The sequence below is a fragment of the Nelumbo lutea genome, chromosome 8 (assembly GCF_056320005.1).
Source record: "Nelumbo lutea isolate HS-2025 chromosome 8, American lotus-T2T, whole genome shotgun sequence".
In the NCBI taxonomy this organism is placed as follows: Eukaryota; Viridiplantae; Streptophyta; class Magnoliopsida; order Proteales; family Nelumbonaceae; genus Nelumbo; species Nelumbo lutea.
In genome coordinates this window covers 416,547-440,308 of record NC_142691.1, presented here as the reverse complement: position 1 = coordinate 440,308, position 23,762 = coordinate 416,547, and the positions used below count along the sequence as shown (strand labels likewise).

General features: G+C 40.2%; 1 protein-coding gene across 14 annotated transcripts in view; it reads left to right on the top strand.

Moving 5' to 3' along the window:
* Positions 1-23,762, top strand: part of LOC148842059 (lysine-ketoglutarate reductase/saccharopine dehydrogenase bifunctional enzyme) — a 179,571-nt gene that overhangs the window by 4,805 nt on the left and 151,004 nt on the right. For 9 of the 14 annotated variants that reach the window (XR_016103342.1, XR_016103344.1, XR_016103338.1 and 6 more), the window contains exons 7-9: positions 5,333-5,452; positions 5,588-5,663; positions 23,195-23,366. Coding sequence is in view for 7 of the 14 variants with exons in the window: in XM_088958164.1 (XP_088814290.1) it covers positions 5,333-5,452; positions 5,588-5,663; positions 23,195-23,366 (368 nt within the window). In the remaining 7 variants the exon portion in view is untranslated. The remainder of the gene's footprint in view (positions 1-5,332; positions 5,453-5,587; positions 5,664-23,194; positions 23,367-23,762) is intronic. The other 5 variants (XR_016103343.1, XR_016103340.1, XM_088958165.1 and 2 more) reach the window with 1 other exon arrangement.

Genomic DNA, 23,762 nt, shown 5'->3' with positions numbered 1-23,762 from the left:
CCACTCCTCTTCACAAAAAGAGTATGATCGGACTGTGTTTGCGCATAACCAAAGTTAACAAGTGCTGTTCTAAATCTCTCAAACCATGCTCTAGGGGACTGTTTTAGTCCATAAAGAGATTTCTTCAGCCTGCATACCTTCCCTTTCATATCAGTTCCATACATCCCTGGAGGAAAAGACATGTAAACCTCCTCATGTAATTCACCATTCAGAAATGCATTCTTCACATTCAATTGATAAAGGGGCCAGTCAAAGTTAGCAGTTAAAGATAGAAGAACTCTCACAGATGTCATCTCGATGCAAAAGTCTCTAAATAATCAATCCCATATGTCTATGTATAGCCTTTTGCAACCAGCCTGGTCTTGTACCTTTCAATGGTGCCATCAGCTCTGTATTTGATAGTAAAGACCCACTTGCAACCAATAGGATCCTTCCCTTCAAGCAAATCCACCACTTCCCATGTGTCATTCTTGTGTAGGGCATCAATTTCAGATTTCATAGCATCCCTCTGGAATCTTAAGAGCTTCTGACACAGACCTGGGAATAGGATGAGAAGCAACAGAAGAGAGATAGGCAAAGTATGAATGTGAAAGCAAACTATAAGAAAGGTGCTTGGAAATGCAGTGTGCAATGCACTTTCGTTTTCCTTTTCTAACAGCAATGGGAATATCAAGGTCAGGGAAGGATGAATCCAAAGGTGCTGAACCAGTACCTATTGTCTCTTCTGTGACTGGAAGTGTATGAGGCTCATGTGTTGTAGGAGAAACAACCTGCACATTTCTGGATCTTTGCCTTTGATACACCTTGGGATTGAGGATAGGACGAGGAGGTAGAGTACTGGGACAAGGAGAATGGAACGACTGATCCACCCTTGATTCATTTGAAGGAGAGGCAGACACATCAAGGGACTCAACAGGGACAGGAAGAGGAAGAGCAAACACCTGTGTCAAATCCTCCCCCTGTGGACAATGTCCTTCTGGAGAGGAACCATAAAAAGGGGAAAACTCATCAAAGGTGACATCCATTGAGACATACCGATTGCCAGACTTTGGATCAAAACAACAATAACCCTTCTGTGTGGGGGAATAACCAAGGAAGATACACTTTTGAGCTTTGGGTTCAAACTTATGCCTTTGGACACTTGGAATATGTACATAACAGGTGCAGCCAAAGACACGAATAGGAACAGGAAAAAGGTCTTTGTCCGGATGAAGAAGAGTGAAGGAAGACTTAAACCCCAAAACCCTGGATGGCATGCGGTTTATAAGATAGGTAGCAGTAAGTACAGCATCGCCCCAAAACCTAGTAGGAACATGTGAGGCAAATAAGATACTTCTTGCAACCTCAACAATATGCCTGTTTTTCCTCTTAGCAACCCCATTCTGTTTTGGGGTCCTAGCACATGAGCTTTGATGAATAACCCCCATGTCAGAAAGATAGCAGGATAGGTTTTTCTCAAGGTATTCTTTTGCACTGTCCGATCTGAAGATTTTCATCCTGGTATCAAATTGGGTTAGAACAAATTCATGGAATTGTTTTACAAGTGTTGGAACTTCATCACGGGATTTCATCAGGAATATCCAAGTGAACCGTGAAAAGTCATCAATAAACAAGATAAAATATTTGTAGCCACCCATGGAGGGTAAGTGGTAAGGTCCCCACACATCAGAATGCACAATATTAAAAGGAACAAAATATCTTTTATTGCTCAAAGGATACTTGCTTCTACAATGCTTTGACAATTCACAAGACTCACAATGAAGACTAGACAGACTAATTCCCTTAAATAGTTCAGGGAATAGATGACTCAAGGCGGAAAAAGATAGTGACCAAAACGACAATGACACAACATAATCCGACTAACAGACTCCGAAGAGACAGATCCAAGAGCAACATTCCCAAGATGATCAGTGCATTGTCCCGGAGTATCAAGCAGGTATATTCCGTTCGCCTCATGGCCACTCCCAATCACCTTCTGAGACTCTAGATCCTGAAAAACACAGTAGGAAGGAAAAAAAGGTTACACAACAGTTTAGTGACTTGGTTAAACTGCTCACAGACAACAAATTTGTATTTAGTTTAGGTACATGAAGGGCAGAAGGTAGGTACAAGGAATCCATAGCTTTGATGATTCCCTTACCAGAGATAGGGGCAAGTGAACCATCAGTTAAAGTGATTTTATCACGTCCAGGAAGTAAGTCATATGAAACAAACAAGGTAGACAGATTGGTCATATGGTCAGAAGCACCTGAGTCAATAATCCAAGGGATTTTGAGATTACCTGAAGAGGTAGCATGATTAGCAGAATCCCTTATACTTGAATGAGCAAATGCTGAAGTAGTAGAATTTCCTGAAGGGTCGGAAGGAGAGGTCACATCACTCAGCTGACTGATCATCTTCCCAAACTTTTCATATTCTGCTCTCATGGCTGCCAACTGTGCAGAAGCAGACATCTTTCACTATTTGGCCCGGTAGCTACATTTGCACTTCTTGATCTTTTACTATCATGTTTTTTCTAAAACCGAATGGGAACAAGATTAGGATGTAACTTCCAGCACTTGTCGTTGGTGTGCTTCAGCTTCTTGCAGTACTCACATATAACTTTTTCTTTCCTGTGTCACTAGAAGTTCCAACATTCCCTTTAGGTTTAATCCCCATATTGGCAAAGTGATCATTAATATCAGCCCCTTGAACTTGGACAGCCCTTCTGCTCTCTTCACTACTCACCAATACATAAGCTTGTGACAAAGAGACACACTCATTGAAAAGAATATTCTGTTTTGTGATATCATATTCTGGGTTTAGTCCAGTTAAGAACTCAAAAATCCTGTTGCTTTCAACCAATTTCCTGTAGGTCTCTGCATCATTGGTGGTGTCCCAAGTTATAGCTTCTATTAGGTCAATCTCTTGCCATAGGGATTTCAGGGTTGAGAAATATACAGCAAGAGGTTTCTCTCCTTGCCTTAAATTATTTACATCACTTCTCAATTTATATGCCCGGGCCACATTGAGTTTTTGGGAATAGGTTTCTGCAACACTGTCCCAAATTTCTTTTGCTGAATTCATCCATAGGTAGTGTTGACTGATTTGTGGCTGCATTGAGTTCACAAGCCACCCAATCACAGTGTAATTTTCTTGCATCCACTTCTCGTAGGATGGATCATCTTTTGGGGGAGCTTTCTTACTCCCGGAAATGAACCCCCACTTTCCTCTACTACATACATGAATCTTTACTGATTGTGACCATGCTAGATAATTAGTTCCATCTAGTTTAACTGTGGTCACAGTCAATAAGGAATCACTTGGAGTCCCCTGAACCAGTCCATATTCAACACCATTTTTGTTTTCAAACTCTGAGGAGTACATCTTGTAAACACTCCAAATATGATTTCAGATGACTTCTACAAGTATATTGAATAAGGACAAGCAATAACTGAGTTCAGCCGACCACAAGGAGGCAACACACTGAGTTCAGCCGACCACAAGAAGAAAATACACTGAGTTCAGGCTTCAAGAAGTAATCAGAAACTCCTAGGCACTGTGCACTCAGCCGAAGTACCTTTTCAAAGTTGTACACTCAGCCAAGAAGAGTAAGTACCAATCGGTATTGCTGAATAGGCATTTTCACAAACACAGTGTGGGCAATAGAGACAACCCCACTGTCAAGGAAGAGAAAAGACCCTAAAAACAGTTCGTACAGCCCCCTAAAACAGCCAAACAAGAGTAACAATACATAGCCTTGTTACAAGGATGTTTCGGCAGGTTTTAACAGTCCAAGAAGAAGAGAAAAACAGCCCAGAAATTTCTGGGTTAAACCAGATTTAATGCAGTTGAAGGTAGTACAGAACAGCTAGGATTTTCAGACACTTCAACAGTCCAAACACAGTCGAAGGTAATACAAAACAGAACCAGAAAACTGAGCACAACTTACAGTTCGAGCTTCAACAGTCCAAAAACAGTCGAGCTTCAAAACATAACCAGAAAACTGAGCACAACTTACTGTTCGAGCTTCAACAGTCCAAACACAGTCGAGCTTCAAAACAGAACCGAGTTGTTCCCCTCCCCCCCCTTTTTCTTCTTCTCTGATTCTTCCTGGTCACCGAACCCCTTCTCCAAGAGATTCTAGTCTTGGGTTCGTCTAATGACCTCCAAGAATCAGGCAGTACGTGACTAAGCCTCCAGCCCTAGGATATTCAAGTTCAGATACGCTCTGATACCATGTTGAAACTGAAAAGAGGAGAGTTGAGAGTTCTGCAATGAGGGTTTGAGAAGAGGATTTCGAACTCACCCTCTCTCAGCCCCCTAACACTGTTTTATTAGATATATTTGAATAATTACAAGGAGGCCCTTAGTTGGGCAAGAATTTACAAAGAACTTAATATTGACAGGATGGGCCCAAAATAACAAGAAGAATAAACAACCTATGGGCCCTTAATATTGATAGGATGGGCCCAAAATAACAAGAAGAATAAACAACCTATGGGCCATTCGGCCCATCTTCTCTACAAGTACTTTAATTATTTTCACAAAGTTGAGAATTTTCCCTCTTTCCTTTTCAACTGCATTTTTTGTCTTATCCTGGAAAAATATGCAGATCTCTTTTCCTTTGGAATGCTAATTTTTTTATCAATTTTCCTTTTCAATGTTATTAAAGAAGAGAATAGGGTTATATCTGTAACTGAAGGGCAAATGTGATCTTCATTGCTAAGCATGACATATCAGTTTGAGTCTCAGATCATAATGGTGTAAGAGCACATAGGGAATTATCATCTGGGACATTTTGTTGTTTCCATTCAAGAATAACTGCAAATAATTACTCTCTGGATTTTAGCATTTCTTTATTGTCTATTGAACCATAGCTTCACAGACTAAGAATCTGAACCTACCTACTGCTGGCATTATGAATTAGAAACAAAAGGACTTGTATAGTCTTATGAACCATCTACTTTAACAGTTTATATCAAACCAAAATAGTTGCAGATTAGAAATGCAATTTTGTTTAATACTTTAATTCACAAGTGGTTTAAGAATACCAAATATTTTGTGTAGTAGCTTAATCATTATCTGCACTTTTTAAAACTGGAATAACCGGTAAACAGACCAGGTAATGATACTGCAGCCTATGTGGGGCATGTGCTTGATATCTGTAGTTTCTTCTTTCTTTTGTGCGTATGTATTGGGGGGTCTGTTTATTGATGTGTTAGCTTCATTTGATGTGTAGTATTATTCCTCAAGAACTTATTCTACCACGTATACTAGGCTCCTAGTAATTTCATGTCAAATAGTTACATACAATGTTTATATCAATTATCAAAATGGTTTATCTTCATAGAAGTCCAGGGATCTTGTTCAACATACACCTGCACCAAAGAGAGCCTTCCAAGTATATGGCTGTCTAGTTACTTGTGAAGACATGGTAGAACCCAAGGATCCTACAAGAAGATTTGATAAGGTATGAAAAGTATTCAAGTATATGGCTGCATTGTTCATAACTAGAATCAGACATAGTTGTGAATGATTAGAGTTTCCTAGGCAATACATAAAAAAGTCTAAACAAATGCATGCTTTCATCTTTATTTTCTTGCAGACTGACTACTATGCTCATCCTGAGCACTACAACCCCATTTTCCATGAAAGAATAGCTCCATATGCATCTGTAATAGGTACGTGAGAATTGTTGTTATCATTATAACTCTATTCTAATTTCTACTGATATGCAGTTTATATTTCTCATCATGTTGTTGTAATTAGTGAAACTTGACTTGGTTGTAGAGGTTTGGTTTTACTTAGGCTATGTTTGGTTTGATAGAAATAAGAGAGATAGAAAGTTGAGGAAAAGTTCTTAATAAATTTTATGAAATTCCTTAAGATCAACCTTTTGTTTCTCTCTTATTTTTTTTATCAAACCAAATACAGCTTTAATGATCATTTTCTGTCTTAATTCTCCTTGGTATATGTAGAGAACACTGATGTGGGCCCCACAGCAGTGGTCCCCACTGTGTTCGTAGGACAGCATGTGTAATTATTTGTTTCAGTCATAGTAGTGTCAGTTGGGGTCAGTTTGTTATTATAGTTGTTATTTATTTCAGTTTTTATTTACTTTATTTGCCATGTAAGTACTAAGGGAAGATCTGTCATTTTCTCTATGTACTGAACATAACCTATAAATACTAAGAGAGTGGCGGCGGCAGATGTATTAGAATCTGTCTCTCTGCCTCACTCGGCCAGATATAAGTTATGCAGTTAGTGTTGTTAGCTAGTACATGCATTCCTCTAGAACTTCTCATCTCCTTACGGCAGAGAGAATATTAGCATACTTGATGAGATGCCCGGGTTGAGGTATACTGTTCAAGAACAATAATCACATGAAGGTGGAGGTTTATACAAATGCCGATTGGGCTGGGAGTGTTGATGACAGAAGGTCTACCTCTGGATATTGTGCCCTTGTGGGAGGTAACCTTGTCTCTTGGAGGAGTAAGAAGCAGAGTGTTGTTTCTCGCTCTAGTGCTGAAGCGGAATACAGGTCAATGGCTAACGGAGTGGCTGAAATCTTATGGCTGAGATCACTACTTGAAGAGTTGGGTATTGACTATGAAAAGCCCGTGATGCTGTATTGTGATAATCGGGCAGCTATTAATATAGCTCACAACCCAGTGCAGCATGACAGAACTAAATATATCGAAGTTGATCGACATTTTATGCGAGAGAGGGTCACATCACAAGAAGTGTATCTCCCATATATCACATCCAATATGCAGCTTGCGGATATCCTCACCAAGGCTGTACCAAAGAAGAAGTTAGAGGCAGACCTGTCCAAGTTGGGAATGATAAATATATACTCCCAACATGAGGGGGAGTGTAGAGAACACTGATGTGGGCCCCACAGCAGTGGTCCCCACTGTGTTCATAGGACAGCATGTGTAATTATTTGTTTCAGTCATAGTAGTGTCAGTTGGGGTTAGTTTGTTATTTCAATTATTTATTTCAGTTTTTATTTACTTTATGTCATGTAAGTACTAAGGGCAGATCTGTCCTTTTCTCTATGTACTGAACATAACCTATAAATACTAAGAGAGTGACAGTCTTGATCTTCTACTGTATAGTTGCATGGGCCACAAATGGGTTTTCCATCCAACTTGTAGTCTTACAAAACTAAAAGTTGTGTGAATGCTTTAAACTATTAATTAATTATTTTTTCTTTTTTTATATATGTTGAAAATAGTACTGATCGACAAGACTAAGGCAGGCTTAAATGCAAAGCTAGAACAATGAAAGATGATTGAATCAAAGGATTTTAAAATAAATAGGAGTAAGTCAGTGTATGTATAATGCTAATTTAATGAATAACTGTAGTGGGGAAAATGATCACCGTCATTATCTAAGCCTTATCCCAACTATATGGGGTTGGCTACGTGTATCTTATTTATGACCATCACACTTATATAATTTCTTACTACTATTCAATACTCTTTCTATAACCTATTCACCATCACACAGGTGCTGTACGTGGTCTTCTATGCACATGAATGAACCATCTAAGTCTACTTTCTCTCATTTTTTCACCTATAGGAGCTACTCCTGGATTTCTTCAAATGGCTTGATTTCTGCCCTATCTTTTGTAGTTTTTCCATTCATCCTTTCTAGGGACAATGGTGCAATTAGAATTTCTGGCTGAAAGATACCCCAAATATCCACTTCCATTTCCTTGGTTTGACAATCCATAATGGAGAGGTTGAAGAGGATGTTGCCATTAGACATGGAGCTGGTAGGGAAGTTGGAAAGTTCATCTAGGATGCTATTTGATTGGAGAGTATCAATTAATACTGAAATAAAACTTTTCTGAGATGACTATCATGCTAGCAATGTTGTATGGCTGCGCATTTGAGCAACCAAGAAACAACGCATCCATACAATTTGTGGCAAAGATTTTTTTTGTGATGATTAAAAAAAAGAGAACTTTACTAATTACAAGAGAAAAATAGAGAAAGTGATAAGATATTACTCAAAGAAGAAAAAGAAAACTCAAACCCTCCCAAATACAACTAAGGAAGACCCCAAATCTTACCCAGACCCTTGGACAAGAAGAAAACCCCTACAGCCCATCAGAACCAATCCCACCCAAACTGTTTGTTTGCATCCAGCCTATTACCAACTTGGTGTCCCTCTCCACCTCTAACTGTTGAAGCCTCATCTGTTTAAGCCAATCTCAAACCTTGGAGTAGGGCCATTACTTTTGCACTTAGTGAGTCACCTACCCCAGTTGGGCTGGAGTAAAGAGCCATAGCTCTTCCTTCCTTATCTCTAAAAATACCCCCAATACCAGAAGGGCCTGGGTTACCTACAGAGCTCCCATCAAAATTCAGTTCGATTCCCCTTCCTCTTCAGCTGGTTATAATTGGTGTTCTTCACTCAGATTAATAATTCTAATCAGCTCAGACAACCCTGAGGATGACAAACTTAAATCATTTGGAAAATGAACAGGCACTACCCCAGACAAATCACTGTAGAAAGAGTGTTGAATAGTCTGAGAAATCAAAGCCGACTCCGACAAGTTCTTGTCAGGAAGTTCACTCTGGTTAGCTGAAGATATAACTCCGGTTGGAGATTGTTGAGTGTGATGGAATCCCAGCTTGGCAGAAACACTCAAGGGAGAAGAAGATAGATCCCTTTTTATGGTCTATCAACCCTCTAAGTTGAGTCCCACTCAGGTGTGACTATAAGTCATTATGTGAGGGTTCCCTTTTTCTCTGAGACCCTTTAGGGGGCCCAAAACTTGTTGAAACTGATTCCCAAGTGTCCCATTAGCTACTGGCTCACTCGACGTTTGTTTACAAACCGGCCCACTTGAAACTTGTTCATGTACTGGCCCACCAGACTTAAACGGCTCACGTGGCTCTAACAAAAATGGAGCATGTTTTGCCCCAAGCCCAATAATATGCCCTACTAAACTTGGTCCACTGGAAAAAAATAACTGTCACTAGATTTACTCACTTCTACCCCCTTGAATAGGCCTCTATTAGCTGACTTGCCTAGTTTTCCTTGTCTCCACGCTACCACCTGCTCCTGCAAGCATCTTCAGACTGACCCCTCTTGATACTACCTTGGCATAAGATTTGTCCATCTGTTTTTTGACCAAGGACCCAGGAAGGAAAAAGCCTAGAGTCTTTTGGTCTACCTTGAATTTCCACTCCCTTGTTAGTGAAAGCACTAAAAAATTTTGATCTCTCCATTCCTATAGTGCGATGTAGAACCTGAGCTTCCACATCATCATCTTCTTCCTTACACCCCTCTTTCTGAAGCTCAGCATTGACAGAGGTGACAAGCCAAGCACTGTACACCACTCTATCTGATTTGACTTCAATTCTCCTTGGGATGCATTCGTACCTTGTTCCAATGACTTTAATGGCTGCTGAGTACCAATCCCCCAAGAAAAGACCTATGAGAACCCTCAGTATAAGTTTTCCATTAGGCGCATAGTACACTTCGATCAAAGATGAAAAGGTAGCCTAAAATTCTTATCACTACTGCTGTAATGAATTTAGCATTCACCAAAGGGCACCACTTCAAGATCATCAACTGCCCTTCTTCAGTTTCTACAGCTACAGCATTAATCTCTAGTTGAGTCATCAAGCAAATACAAGAGGGATTTTCCTTTATCTTTATCAAAGGGAGTTGTTTTCATTTTTTTGAAGCCCAAACTTTACTCCAGTTGGAGGGGCAGCCACCTTAAAATTTTATTAATAAAAATCACTAAAATGATGATAATTACAGGGGAGGACATAGCTCACCTTGCCCCAAAACCTGGATACATCAAACACACCCTTATCATTCAATCCCAACCAAGAACTAAGAAAATCTGATTTTTGGTAGATACAGAAGGTCATCAAAATAAAAATTATAACAGTTACATGGGAGTGATGATAAATAGTCAAAAGTCGTGGAAACCCTACTCTGAATCGCAAACTTGGAGAGAAAATCTGCTACTGCATGGTCTTCTCTCCCTGTTGCACAAAAGAAGTTACCATGTCGGTTGTCAAATACATGATTAAGTCTAGCTAATGAAGGATATTCCAGGTAGATCTTGCATTGGAACTTAAAATATCCACCATTACCTTGGAATCACTCTCAATAGTCATAGCCTGAAAACCCAGAGACTTGCAAAATCTGACTGCATCCAGAATGGCCCTACACTCTGCACTTAAATTAGTGCTATAATTATACGATCTTGCAAAGGCAAAGATGAACATTCTCTTGTTGTCTCTAATTATTCCTCCTCCTAAAAAACCTGAATTTCCAGCACAAGCACTATCCACATTGCATTTAATCCAATGGAAGAAGGAGGCGAAGTAATAAAACGTACCCTTGGAATGTGGAAAGGGAGAGGTGTGATGTGTAAAGCCTGAAGTGTGATAGTGTCTTTCAAGGAAGTAGCGGCCGAAGGAGTGCTCCATCTCAATTCCTTAAGCCAAGTATATATTTTATGAATGATAGAAGAAGCTGGCTTGGCCTTCCCTTCATTCTTCTAGTACATCTCTCTTTCCAAATTCCCCATACGATTAACTGAGGAATAGTGAGAATTACTTCTTTTAGTTGTGTTTACATAATGAAACCATAAAAGAATCATGTCCCTCACAGTCTGAAATGGAATAAAAGGGATGCCCGAATTCTACTAAAATGATGTCAAACCTAGGATGCCAACACTCCAAAACTGAGAAGATGATCCGTGGTCTCTACCTTTCAATTGCTACAGCAATTACAACCATAAACCAACGGGATTCCCAAGCCACTGATACTACTATCTGTAGCTATGTTTCCCACTAGAACTTGCCAACAGTGAACGGAGATTTTGGTGGGAATATGCTGACTCCACATGAATTTACTCCAAGGTACTGAGTTGTGTCTAACACTTTCAACATTTCAAGCACTCTTGCAACTAAACATGCCATCCGAGTTTGGGGTCCATATCCAAGTATGGGGTACAGACAGATTGAAAGTGAGTGAGGTTTGATAAGTGCGGAGATTGAAGGGGATTCAAAATTGGTGGTAGTCTGGTTGAAGGAACCAGACTATAATTTCGTGATTTAGGGAAAAGATGAATAAATTTAAATGGCTTACTAGAAGTATGAATTTGAGGATACCTTGGGTTAAGAGATTGGCTAATATGGTGGTGGATGTGTTAGATAAACAAGGGGTCAATAGGGGTAACTTGTATTGGGCTCAGTAGTAATTGTCAATTGTAATATGTTTAATATGTGAGAGGTAGCACCTCGTGCCTCTCTGTGGGTATATGCTTGTACTACCTATATTTGCTGCTCTTTAGTAAAATTTCACTTTAAAGTACCCCTATGCATCACTTAAATATTGACATCCCTAATACTCCCCATGAAGCTAGGGAATATATATCATATAACCCAAGCTTGTTGCTAATGTAACCCACTAATGCACTTTCATGAACAAAATTAACCAACTGTTCTTTAAACATTACAAAAGAGGTAGCTATGACTCTACCATGCACCTTTTTTGCCTTCTTACAAAGTGGCCATTAACTTGCATATTCTTGGTCCTCTGATGAAAAAATGGGTTTATGCAATATGGACAACAGCTTGATATCATAGTACAACTTTATGGATGGTGATATAGGGTATCAAACATCCTGAAATAGTTGTTGTAGCAAAATTAGCTTGCATCTGGTATGGAGCATAGCCTTGTACTCAACTTCAACATTGCTCCTTACGACCATACTCTGTTTCTTACTCTTCCAAGTAACCAAATTGTCTCCCAAAAAGGTACAACACCCTGAAGTAGATAATAGAACAACCAAAGGCCTCCTATCTTATACAGTAGAAATCTGCTGAATTAAAAAATATGAAAGAAAGTAGTTTCTTGAAGAGAGAAGGAAGATAGAAGGAGAAGAAGAGAAGAAGAGAAGTTGAAAGAAAAGAGAGCAATTAATCTGGCCACCCCCTTCACTTATTATTTATACTATAATAATAGAATAGTACAAAGACAACTATGCCCTTATAGGGCGGCAAAACATAAAACAACATATATAACACTAAAAATTTGGACTCACATAACTACTGTGGTCCCCACCTCCTATCTAACAACTAACATAAACATCTACTCAGAAAAACATCATAAAACTAATTAATCTTCAACACTCCCCCTCAAGTCGGGAGTAAATGTCACACATTCCCAACTTGCGTAGATCATGTTCAAGCTTGTTCCTTGCCACCCCTTTAGTGAGAACATCAACCAACTACAACTCTGAAGAGACATAAGGCAAACAAACTTCTCCGGTTGCTACCCTTTCTCTTATAAAGTGTCTATCAACTTCAATGTGTTTTGTCCTATCATGCTGAATTGGATTGTGGGCAATATTGATTGCAGCCTAATTGTCACAGTATAACATCATGGGTTATTCTGCTTTCACCCCAATCTCACTGAAAAGGGATCTAACCCAAAGAAGTTCTGAGACACCCTGAGCCACGGATCTATACTCAGCCTCTGCACTTGACCTTGCCACAACCACTTGCTTCTTACTCTTCCAAGAGATCAAGTTTCCACCTACAAAGGTGCACACACCTGATGTAGACCTCCTGTCATCTAAGTATCCTGCCCAGTTTGCATTTGTATAGGATTCTAGCTTCGGATTCTCATGATTTGAGAAAAGAATACCTCTATCAGGGTGTTTTTTCAGATATGCAAGTATTCTCTCAATAGCTTCCCAGTGTTGAACCCGAGGTGCATGCATGTACTGACTCACAACACTGATAGCATAAGAAATATCTGGTCGTGTCATACATACAACAGTCGGCCCACCATTCTTTGATATCTCCCCACATCCTTTACCAATTCACCATCCACACCATTAATTTTGTGATTTGGATCAATAGGAGTGTCTACTGGTTTGGTCCCCAGCTTCCCAATCTCTCGTAGTAGGTCAAGTACATACTTTCTCTGTGAAATGAAGATCCCATGCTTGGATCTTGCAACTTCAGTCCCTAAGAAGTATTTGAGCTCACCAAGATCTTTGATCTCAAATTCTTGCTGCAATGATTTTTTGAGATCATCAATTTCCTCCAAATCATTTCCTGTCACCACTATATCATCCACATACACAATCAGAATTGACACTAAAGCATCTCCCCTCTTCACAAAGAGGGTGTGATCAGACTATGTTTGTCTGTATCCAAAACGGATGAGGAAAGCATCTCCTGTCACCACTATATCATCCTCCAAATCATTTCCTTTACCAACATTTTTCATAAAAGCCTACTGAAATGCCCATATATACCTCCTCCTGTAAGTCACCATTGAGGAAAGCATTTTTGACATCAAGCTGGAACAAGGGCCATGAATAGGTGGCTGCTAGAGATAAAAGAATACGAACTGAACTCATCTTAGCTACTGGTGCAAAGGTTTCCAGATAATCAACACCATAGGTCTCAGTATACCCTTTTTCTACTGTTAGAATGCTCGACTTAGGGGTATTTTGGTCATTCTAGTTTATCTTCTTGAAAGTGAAAGGTCTATTGTTTCTGAGTTTAAGTTATGTGTCCCATCTTCTATGAGGGACAAAATTGTCTTTCTTGTAACTCTATGTTTTATGAATAAAATTCAAGTGGGTCGGCTAGGAGAGTGATTTTTCACATTCTCTCTTCTAGTCTGGCTGAATACTCTTCTTCTCTCCTTTCTCTTTTCTTTCTTCTTTCTTCTTCTCTACTTTGACCTAGAATCAACTAGGGTTTATTCACGTGGTATCAAAGCATTAAGGTCTCGTGTTTTCTTGCTATTGTCTTCTTCCTGGGTTCGCCGCCAGATTCGCAGTAGGTTTCATCATCCTACAACTGACCTGATTGGAGACTCGATAAAAGGCTGAAAAGGAGTTGTCGTTTTGAGGGCCTGGAGGTAAGAATGCCTCTGGCCGGAGCTGTGGTGGTCGTTGAAGTGGTATACTAGACCCTCTATTCAGTGTACGAAGAGGGCTGGACGTATACAGGTATGGACACTGTTGTCGTGTGTTCAGAAATGGACTGTGAATGCTAATTTTTGTGCTTCAAAAGTTAGTTGTTGTGGTGCTGGGTGAGACTGATACACATATCAGTCATGTTCCTTTGTTTTCTTGCTCGCAAGTGTGCTGAAAGAAGAGTAGTAGACTGCTGATGTCCACGACAACAGTGGTGTGGTGGCTGACATACTTATGATTCTAAATGCTTAAAAGTGAACCCCTAGACCTTGTGTGTATTCAGTTCTTCCGTATGCAATCCAAGTGTTTGATGTGTTGACTGAATGATTTCAGCTTTAGAGTGTAGTGTGTAATGTGCAGTTGAAGAAGGTGGAGTTGGTGGTATCATAAGTGAGATAAGTCTTGTGAAGAGTGTGAGATTGTGGTGTATATTCAAAGGTGAAATAATTGAGATTGCTTCATATGTAGATGGGAATGACAATAAAACCGACATCATGTTTTCTCCAGATTATCTAAGTGTTCAAATGACATCCATCAAGTTGAATGGTGAGAACTATGTACCATGGGCAAAATCTGTGGAGGTGTTCTTGAAGGCCAAGAGGAAAGTAAAACATGTGAGGGAGGAGAAACCTTCCTCTAATTCCCCTGGGTTCAGTGATTGGGAACAAGATGATGCACAAATAATGACATGGCTTTGGAACAGCATGGAACCAAAGATTAGTGTGAACTTCATGTTCCTAGATACAGCCAAAGAGATCTGGGATCATGCTAAAAAGTTGTACTCTGGACAAGACAACACAACTAGGGTATATCAGTTATACCAAGAGTACTTCAATTTGAAGCAAGGAAGTCAAAACTTAGAAGAGTATTATGCAAGTTTGAGGAACATCCGCAATGAGCTAAATGTGTATCACCCTCTAACATCAGATGTCCAGATCCAACAACAGCAACGTGAACAGCTTGATGTGACTAGGTTTCTTGTGGGCTTGAAGGTTGAGTATGAGCCTGTCAGAGCACAGATATTGGGGGGATCAACTCTCCCCTCACTTGAAGAAGTTTTTGCCCGTCTTAAGAGGACATCCATTGAGCTGGTGGAACATTCTTCCTTCTCTGATAGATCTGGTTTGGTTGTGACTAAAGGGAGTGGTCGTGGAAGTAGAAGTGGTAGTGGCAGCAGTGGCCCTCCAAGCAACCGTGGTGGACACATGTTTAACGGTGCTAGTGTCCGGACTAGAGGTTGAGAGTCAGGGGGAGGCCGTGGAAAAGGAAGGAGTAACGCTCAGAGAAATGTACACATTGTGGCTTAGAGGGGCACACAATTAATTTCTGCTATGATTTGTGTGGTCCACCCAACACTTGGACTAACCATGCTACATCTAAGGGTAGTAGCACAATTATTGAAAGCCAGCAAACTGCCCCAACCCCCTCCACACCCGCTTGTGCTTCCGGGCAGGATATGGTGAGTGTACCACGGGCAGTATATGAGCAGTTCCTTCAAACATCTTAGCAGGACACTACACTTGCCCATTTAGGTATGACTTGCTTAGCTTCCAAAGCCTCACCCTGGATCATTGATTCCGGAGCCTCGGACCATATGTCTGGGACTTGATGTATTTTCTTCCCTTTCTTGCTCCTCCACATCTCAGACAGTTACACTTGCTAAGGGTTCTACATCTCCTATTTGTGGTGTTGGTGATGTTGATCTCTCCTCCTTGTCTTTAGCATCTGTTTTATATGTTCCTAAGTTCCCTTTTAACCTTATGTTTGTTAGCAGATTAACCAAGTTTCTTAATTGTTCTGTAACCTTCTATCCTTCTTCTTGTGTGTTTCAGGATCTCAAGACGGGGAAGAAGATTGGTGGAGGGCATGAAGCAAGTGGTTTGTATTACCTTGATGGTGGTGGCCTTCCAGTGGCTTTTCAGTCGTCTCTTACTCCTCTCCAATGGCACTGTAGACTTGGTCATCCCTCTCTCAAGGTTTGAAGCTGCTAGTTCCTTCCTTGAGTCATCTTTCATCATTAGATTGTGAGTCATGCCAGTTGGGAAAACATCATCGAGTCTTATTTAGTCCAAGAATTGATAGTCGTGTCTCAAGTCCTTTTGCTTTAGTTCATTCTGATGTATGGGGTCCTGTTAAAATGGTGTCATACAATGGGTTTAAGTATTTTGTAATCTTTGTTGATGACTTTTCAAGGATGACATGGATCTATCTTATGAAAGACCGTAGTGAATTGTTCTCTATTTTTCAGAAATTTCATGTTGAAATACGCACTCAATTTGGTGTTCATATGAAAATACTTCGCTCCAATAATGCCAAAGAATACATCTCCTCACCATTTCAGCAATACGTAGAACATCATGGAATAATTCATCAAACTTCTTGTGCCTACACCCCGCAACAAAACGTGTAGCTGAATGGAAAAATAGACATTTTCTTGAAACTGTTCGGTCCTTGATGATCAATATGCATGTCCCAAAGCATTTTTCGAGTGATGCTGTTCTTACATCCTGTTTTCTGATAAATCGGATGCCCATGTCAATCCTTGGAAGCCAATCCCCTTTCTCCGTGTTGTTTCCCACTTTGTCTCCATTTCCTCTCACCCCAAGAGTCTTTGGCTGTGTTTGTTTTGTTCAACACTTAGGGCCTGGAGTAGACAAGCTAGATGCTCGAGCTACGAAGTGTATTTTTCTTGGCTACTCGAGGACTCAGAAAGGGTATAAGTGTTATAACCCAAAATTTTATAAATCGTTTGTGTGCTTTGATGTCACTTTCTTTGAATCAGTTCCCTTTTTCTCCAATGTCGGGGTCTCTTCTTCTCCCTTTGTGGTTCCTCTTCCTGTTCCAGTTGTGGACCCCCTTCCCGTAGTTCCCACTCCTACTGCAGATGCACATCATATGCCGGTTACTACAGAGAGGCCACCAATTACTCAAGTGTATACTCGCAAAAGTGCTTCGGCCCCTCCTCCACTTCAGCACCTGTCGACAGATCCTGCTACCGCTCCTCCCTCAGATCTTGACCTCCCTATTGCTTTGCAGAAAGGTAAACGTACTTGTACTTCTCATCCCATTTCAGACTATGTTTCCACTGCTCACATTTCTGCTTCTCATTGCAAGTTTATATCATTACTCTCATCGGTTCCCATTCCCAAGACTGTATAGGAAGCCCTTACCTTCCCAGGGTGGCGGCAAGCCATGCAAGAAGAACTCTCTGCTTTACAACATAATCACACGTGGGAACTCACCACCCTTCCTCCTGGTAAGCACACTGTTGGGTGGAAATGGGTCTATACAGTGAAGCATCTTCCTGATGGCAGTGTGGAACGATTGAAGGCACGGTTAGTGGCCAAGGGCTATTCTCAGTTATATGGTGTGGATTATATGGAGACATTCTCTCTTGTGGCTAAAATTGGTTCAGTTCGGGTGTTGATCTCTTTAGCTGCTGTGTATGATTGGCCTATCATACAACTTGACATAAAAAATGCCTTCCTACATGTTGATTTTGTTGAGGAGGTGTATATGGAGCAACCACCAGGGTTTGTTGCTCAGGGGGAGGCTGGTAAGGTGTGCAGGTTCAAAAAGGCAATCTATGGACTGAAACAATCTCCACGTGCTTGGTTTGGCAGGTTCAGTGAAGTGGTGAAGGCCTTTGGGATGAAACAGTGTCAGGTTGATCATTCTGTGTTCAACTATAACTCAAAGGATGGGAAAATCTTGCCAGTCGTGTATGTGGATGATATTGTCATAACTAGAAGTGATAGCAATGGAATTGACAGGCTGAAAAAATTCTTACAGGATCACTTCAATACGAAAGATCTGGGGAATCTAAAGTATTTCCTAGGAATAGAGGTTGTGAGGTCAAAACAGGGGATCAACCTATGTCAGAGAAAATATGTTCTTGAGCTACTTGAAGAAACAGGGTTGTTAGGTGCTAAACCAATAGAGACTTCTATGGAACTCAATGCCAAGTTAAGTGTGGATGCAGGTGAAGAGTTTGATGATCCTGGAAGATACAGAAGGTTGGTGGGAAAGTTGAACTACCTGACCATTACCCGTCTAGATATATCATTTGCTGTGAGTGTGGTGAGTCAGTTTATGCAACATCCCCGGGTTCCTCACTGGGAAGCTGTTCTGAGAATTGTTAGGTATCTAAAGGGTGCTCCAGGTCGTGGTTTGTTATACTAAAAGGGAGGAACTCTTGAGATAGTAGGGTACACAGATGCTGACTGGGCTGGCTCTATATCAGACAAGAGGTTAACCACAGGGTATTGTACCTTCCTGGGTGGCAATCTTGTAACTTGGAAGAGCAAGAAGCAAACAGTGGTGGCAAGAAGTAGTGTAGAAACAGAGTACAGGGCTATGGCTCATACCACATTTGAACTAGTATGGCTGAAGAACTTACTATAGGAGATGGGATTCTCAATTGATAAACCCATGAAACTATACTGTGATAACCAAGCTGCTGTTCACATCTCATCCAATCCCATCTTCCATGAAAGAACTAAACATATTGAGGTGGATTGTCACTTTGTGAGAGAAAAAGTGATAAGTGGGGTTATAACTACATCTCATGTGAGCTCAGGAAATCAGTGGGCAGATATCTTCACGAAGGGATTGTCTCGGGGAAGAATAGATTACATTTGTAACAAGCTGGGACTATATGATATATACTCTCCAACTTGAGGGGGAGTGTTAGAATGCTCAAGTCAGGAGTATTTTGGTCATTCTGGTTTATCTTTCTGAAAGTGAATGGTCTATTGTATCTGAGTTTAAGTTATGTGTCCCATCTTGTATGAGGGACAAAATTGTCTTTCTTGTAACTCTAAGTTTTATGAATAAAATTCAAGTGGATCGGCTAGGAGAGTGATTTTTCACATTCTCTCTTCTAGTCTGGCCAAATACTCTTCTCTCCTTTCTCTTTTCTTTATTCTTTCTTCTTCTCTACTTTGACCTAGAATCAACTAGGGTTTATTCACAACTACCAACCTTGCCTTGTACATCTCTATCTTGCCATCGACCTTATACTTCACTGTGTATACCCATCAATATCCGATTGTCTCCTTGTCTGGGGGAAGATCAATTATTTCCCAAGTTTGGTTTTTGACCAAAGAATCCATCTCATCTTGCATGGTTGTTTTCCACTCAGGTTTGGAGAGAGCCTCACTAACAATCTTGGGTATGAACACAGAATCTAGGGAAGAAAGAAAAGCACGGTAGGAGGGTGATAAGGCACTGTAGGAAAGATGGTGTGAAATGCATTGGGCTGTACACTTTCTCTTCCCCTTACGAAGTGCAATGGGAAGATCAAGGTCAGTGGGATCAGCTGCAACAGTGGTGTTAGGGACAGAAACATTATCATCAAAAGACATAACTGGCTCAAGAGGAATACCTGGAACTGTATCTTCCGAATTTGGATTTTCAGAAGGACTGACAGAGAGTGGTGTGGGTCGAGGATGTGTGTAGTCAACCATCATCTGTCGGCGCTGATATTGTTGTGAGGCTGCCCGTAGTGGCTCAGGTAATGAAACCAGAGGTGCAAGTGCTGGCTGAACCAATGCTGGCTGAACTAATGGTGCAGGTGGTGGCTGAACCGATGCTGGATGAACTGATGGTGCATGTGTTGGCTGAACCAATGGAGGCACCACAAAAACAGGAAGATGAACAGATTGTGAGTTCTCCTCCCCAAAACTCTCCCTCTGAGGAGAACAACTTGAGAAGAAGAATGTGGATTCAAAAAAAGTAACATCCATAGTGACAAATCTGCTCCTCGACACTGGGTCATAACAGTAATACCCCTTTTGGTTATGAGCATACCCAAGAAAAACACGTTTCTTGGCCTTAGGATCAAATTTCTTGCGATGAGGGCTGTGAAATCCCTATTCGATTCTAGGTTAAAGTAGAGAAGAAGAAGAAGAGAAGAAGAACGGTTCGGCCAGATTAGGAAAAATCAGTCCACCTCTAGCCGACCCACTTGTATTTATCTCCAATAACATAGTTACAAGAAAGACCATATTGTCCCTCATAAGTGATGGGACACATAACTTAAACTTAAATAAAATAGACCTTTCACTCTCAAATAGATAAACCCAAATGACCAAAATACCCCTAATTTGTGTATTCTAACAAGGGCCAAGAATGTGAACAAAAGAAACACATCCAAAAACCCTCAGAGGTATATGAAATATCTCTCTATCTGGAAAAATGAGGCAAAATGGCACCTTAAACCCCAAAGTCCGTGAAGGAACACGGTTAATCACATGTTCGGCTGTAAGAACTGCATCTCCCCAGAATTGCACAGGGACTGAAGTGCGCACTATAAGACTCCTTGCCACCTCCATAATGTGTATGTTTATCCTCTCAGCAACTCCATTATGTTGCGGTGTATATGCACAACTGCTCTGATGAACTACACCATGTTCTAAGAGATACGTGGTTAGATCCTTCTCAAAGTACTCTCTGGCATTATCTGATCTAAAAACCTTAGTTCTCACTCCAAATTGTGTGAGAACCATCTGGTGGAATTGTTGTACTAAGTTAGAAACCTCATCACGTGATTTCATCAAATATAGCCAAGAATATCTTGTATAAAATCATCCACAAACAAGAGAAAGTAACAAAATCCTCCCATGGAAGGGATTTGATATGGCCCCCATACATCAGTGTGAACAATATTAAAGGCAAAAGTACTTCTTTTATTACTTGGTTTAAAAGACTGTCTACAATGCTTTCCTAACTGACAACTCTCACACTCCAAAGTAGATAATTGAACAGACTCAAACAACTTTGGGAAAAGACATTTCAAAGAATTAAAAGAAAGATGTCCCAAGCGATTGTACCAAAGCATAATCTGGTTTACTGACTCTGACCAACTACTACTGCTATTGCTAACATGATGGCCCTATGTGAACCATCTGCTGTAGAGACTCTGTCTCTACCAGAGCACAACTAATAGGAACTGAAAATGGTAGGGGCATTAGTCATATGCTCAGATGCTCCCGAGTCTATAATCCAGGGAGGTCCTTCCTTACCTGAAGTGGATGCAAGATTCACAGTTGCATATGGGTTACCTGTATGTGCAAAGGAAGTGGTGTAGTTGGCTCCTGCATTCAGCTGTCCATCTGGAAGGCTTGGGCTAGGTGAATCTTTCTTACTCATAAGCTGTCCAAACCTCTCCAATTTTGTTCTCACTGCTGCTACTGCAATGGATTACCAATCAGTTTGGGAGAGAGGGGCTGAAGAGTCTCCTGTGGTGGCTACATTTGCATTTCCCTTCTTGTTTCTTATCCGAGCAGGCATAAGATTTGGATGAAGCTTCCAACAAGTGTCCCTGGTATGCTTAGGCTTCTTGCAATAATCACACACCAAGTCTTTCTTATCTTCCCTTCTAGTCTCACTACTCCCTCTGTCTCCATTCGGCTTAGGTTTTGTTGTACCAAACATAGCCGACTGGTCAATCCCAGGCTGTCTCAGCATTACATTCCTCCTACTCTCCTCTCCAGAGACAAAAGCATAAGCCTGAGAGAGTGTCACACCCTCCCTAGAAAGAATGTGCTACCTAGCAATGTCAAATTCAGGGTTCAGCCCTACCAAGAACTCAAAAACCCTATTCCTCTCTACCAGTTTGTGATAAGTTGCTGCATCATTTACACTTTCCCATACCACAGTTTCTAAATGATCTATTTCTTGCCATAGGGTTTTCAGCATGGAGAAATACATAGCAAGAGGTTTTTCTCCCTATTTCATACTTATAACCTGATTTCTTAACTGATAGGCTCTGGCTTCATTTTGCTTATGAGAGTAGGTTTCAGTCACTCCATCCCAAATCTCCTTAGCAGTATTAGCCCATAGGATTTTTTTTTGCAATATGAGGTAACATAGAATTACACAGCCAAGACATTACCATGTAATTCTCTTGCACCCATCGGGAAGAGTCTACATCAGGTTTCTTCTCCTCCCTAGTGAGATACCCTAATTTTCCATGGGCACCAATAGCTATCTCAGCTGATTGTGCCCACTCCAAATAATTTGTGCCTTCAAGTTTTACTGTAGTAATGATCCCAGACCCAAAAATATCACTACTACCTCCAACACCCAGTCCCATAGTACCGGTAGATTTCATCTTGGTATTCCAACTCTCCATTTTACTTCAAACAGTTCAACAGTAAGAAAAAAATAGATTGGAGACCTTCAAAAAATAATTTAATACCACACACACAGAAACTAACCCTTCCGGAAGAAGAAAACCCTAGCTGGAGGGAAATCTCTCCTCTCCATCCCTCCCAACAAAGAGAAAAGTGAATCGATCACTCCAGGAGGCCTAGAAAATTTCAAAAACCAAATCGCCCTCTTCAGAAAATCAAAAGAAAACTAACTGGGCGCCCAAGATCAGATAAAAAAAAAAGAGTCCAACTTTTCTGGGACTCTTCCCCGTACTCCAGTTCTTTCTGATTTTGATGCCGAACAATAGATCACCTTCCTGATGTTTAGATCCCACCAAAAACTCCAAGAACTGGGCAATCTATAGTAGATCGATCATCCCTTTACTTCTTCATGCAATCGGCTGATCTAGGGCTGCATGAGAATGCTTCAAGAAACCCTAGCCGATGCTCTGATACCAAGTAGAAATCTGCTGAATTAAAAAATATGAAAGAAAGTAGTTTCTTGAAGAGAGAAGGAAGAGAGAAGGAGAAGAAGAGAAGAAGAGAAGTTGAAAGAAAAGAAAGCAATTAATCTGGCCGCCCCCTTCACTTATTATTTATACTAAAATAATAGAACAGTACAAAGACAACTATGCCCTTATAGGGCGGCAAAACATAAAACAGCATATATAACACTCAAAAAACATAATAAAATTTGGACTCACATAACTACTTTGGTCCCCACCTCCTATCTAACAACTAACATAAACATCTACTCAGAAAAACATCATAAAACTAATTAATCTTCAACATATACAATAGATTTTAATAAACTTTGTTATAAAATTTTAGGAAAAAGTTGTTCTCTTGATGATAAATCATTAGAAAAAATCTACATTATTTGTTATGTAGTCTCAAAAAATGGAATTACTAAAAGATGATACCCAAAAAATAGTGTTCCAAGATGTGGTGCCAATGCTTTGGGATTAAGTTACTATAGGGGTTAGTCTGATTTTTTACCTTTCTAACCCATGTTTGTGAAACTATACTGACATACTTATAAACAATTATGTTTTTTGTTCTGAAACAGTCAATTGCATGTATTGGGAGAAAAGGTTCCCCCGGTTGTTAAGCACCAAGCAACTTCAAGAGTTAATGAGAAATGGATGCCCACTTGTTGGAATTTCGGATATAACTTGTGATATTGGAGGCTCAATAGAGTTCATTAACCAAAGTACATCAATAGAGAGTCCTTTCTTCAGGTAATATCTTGGTGGTTGCTAACTTAGCACATGGACCTTGAAATACATTATTCTTCATGGGGAAGATGTATTATTCATGGTTTTCCCAGTATTACACGTATACTTCATGCCAGACCACTGGACTGAAAGTGCTACCTATAATTAAACATTATCTGTATCATTGAAATTGTGCTGCTTTTGGGAACTTTGGGTATAACTTTATTTGGAGCATACTATGTTGTTTTTGGTAAATATTATTATATTGTATTCTGTTTTCTACACCTAAATGACAGATTTCTCCTAAATATCAATTGAATGATAATTAAAAATATTCATTTACTTGACTCAAGCTTCTTTTGGATCAAAACTAAATTCAACAAAGTCCTGTTGCAACTAAATTTTATTGGCTACAGGAAT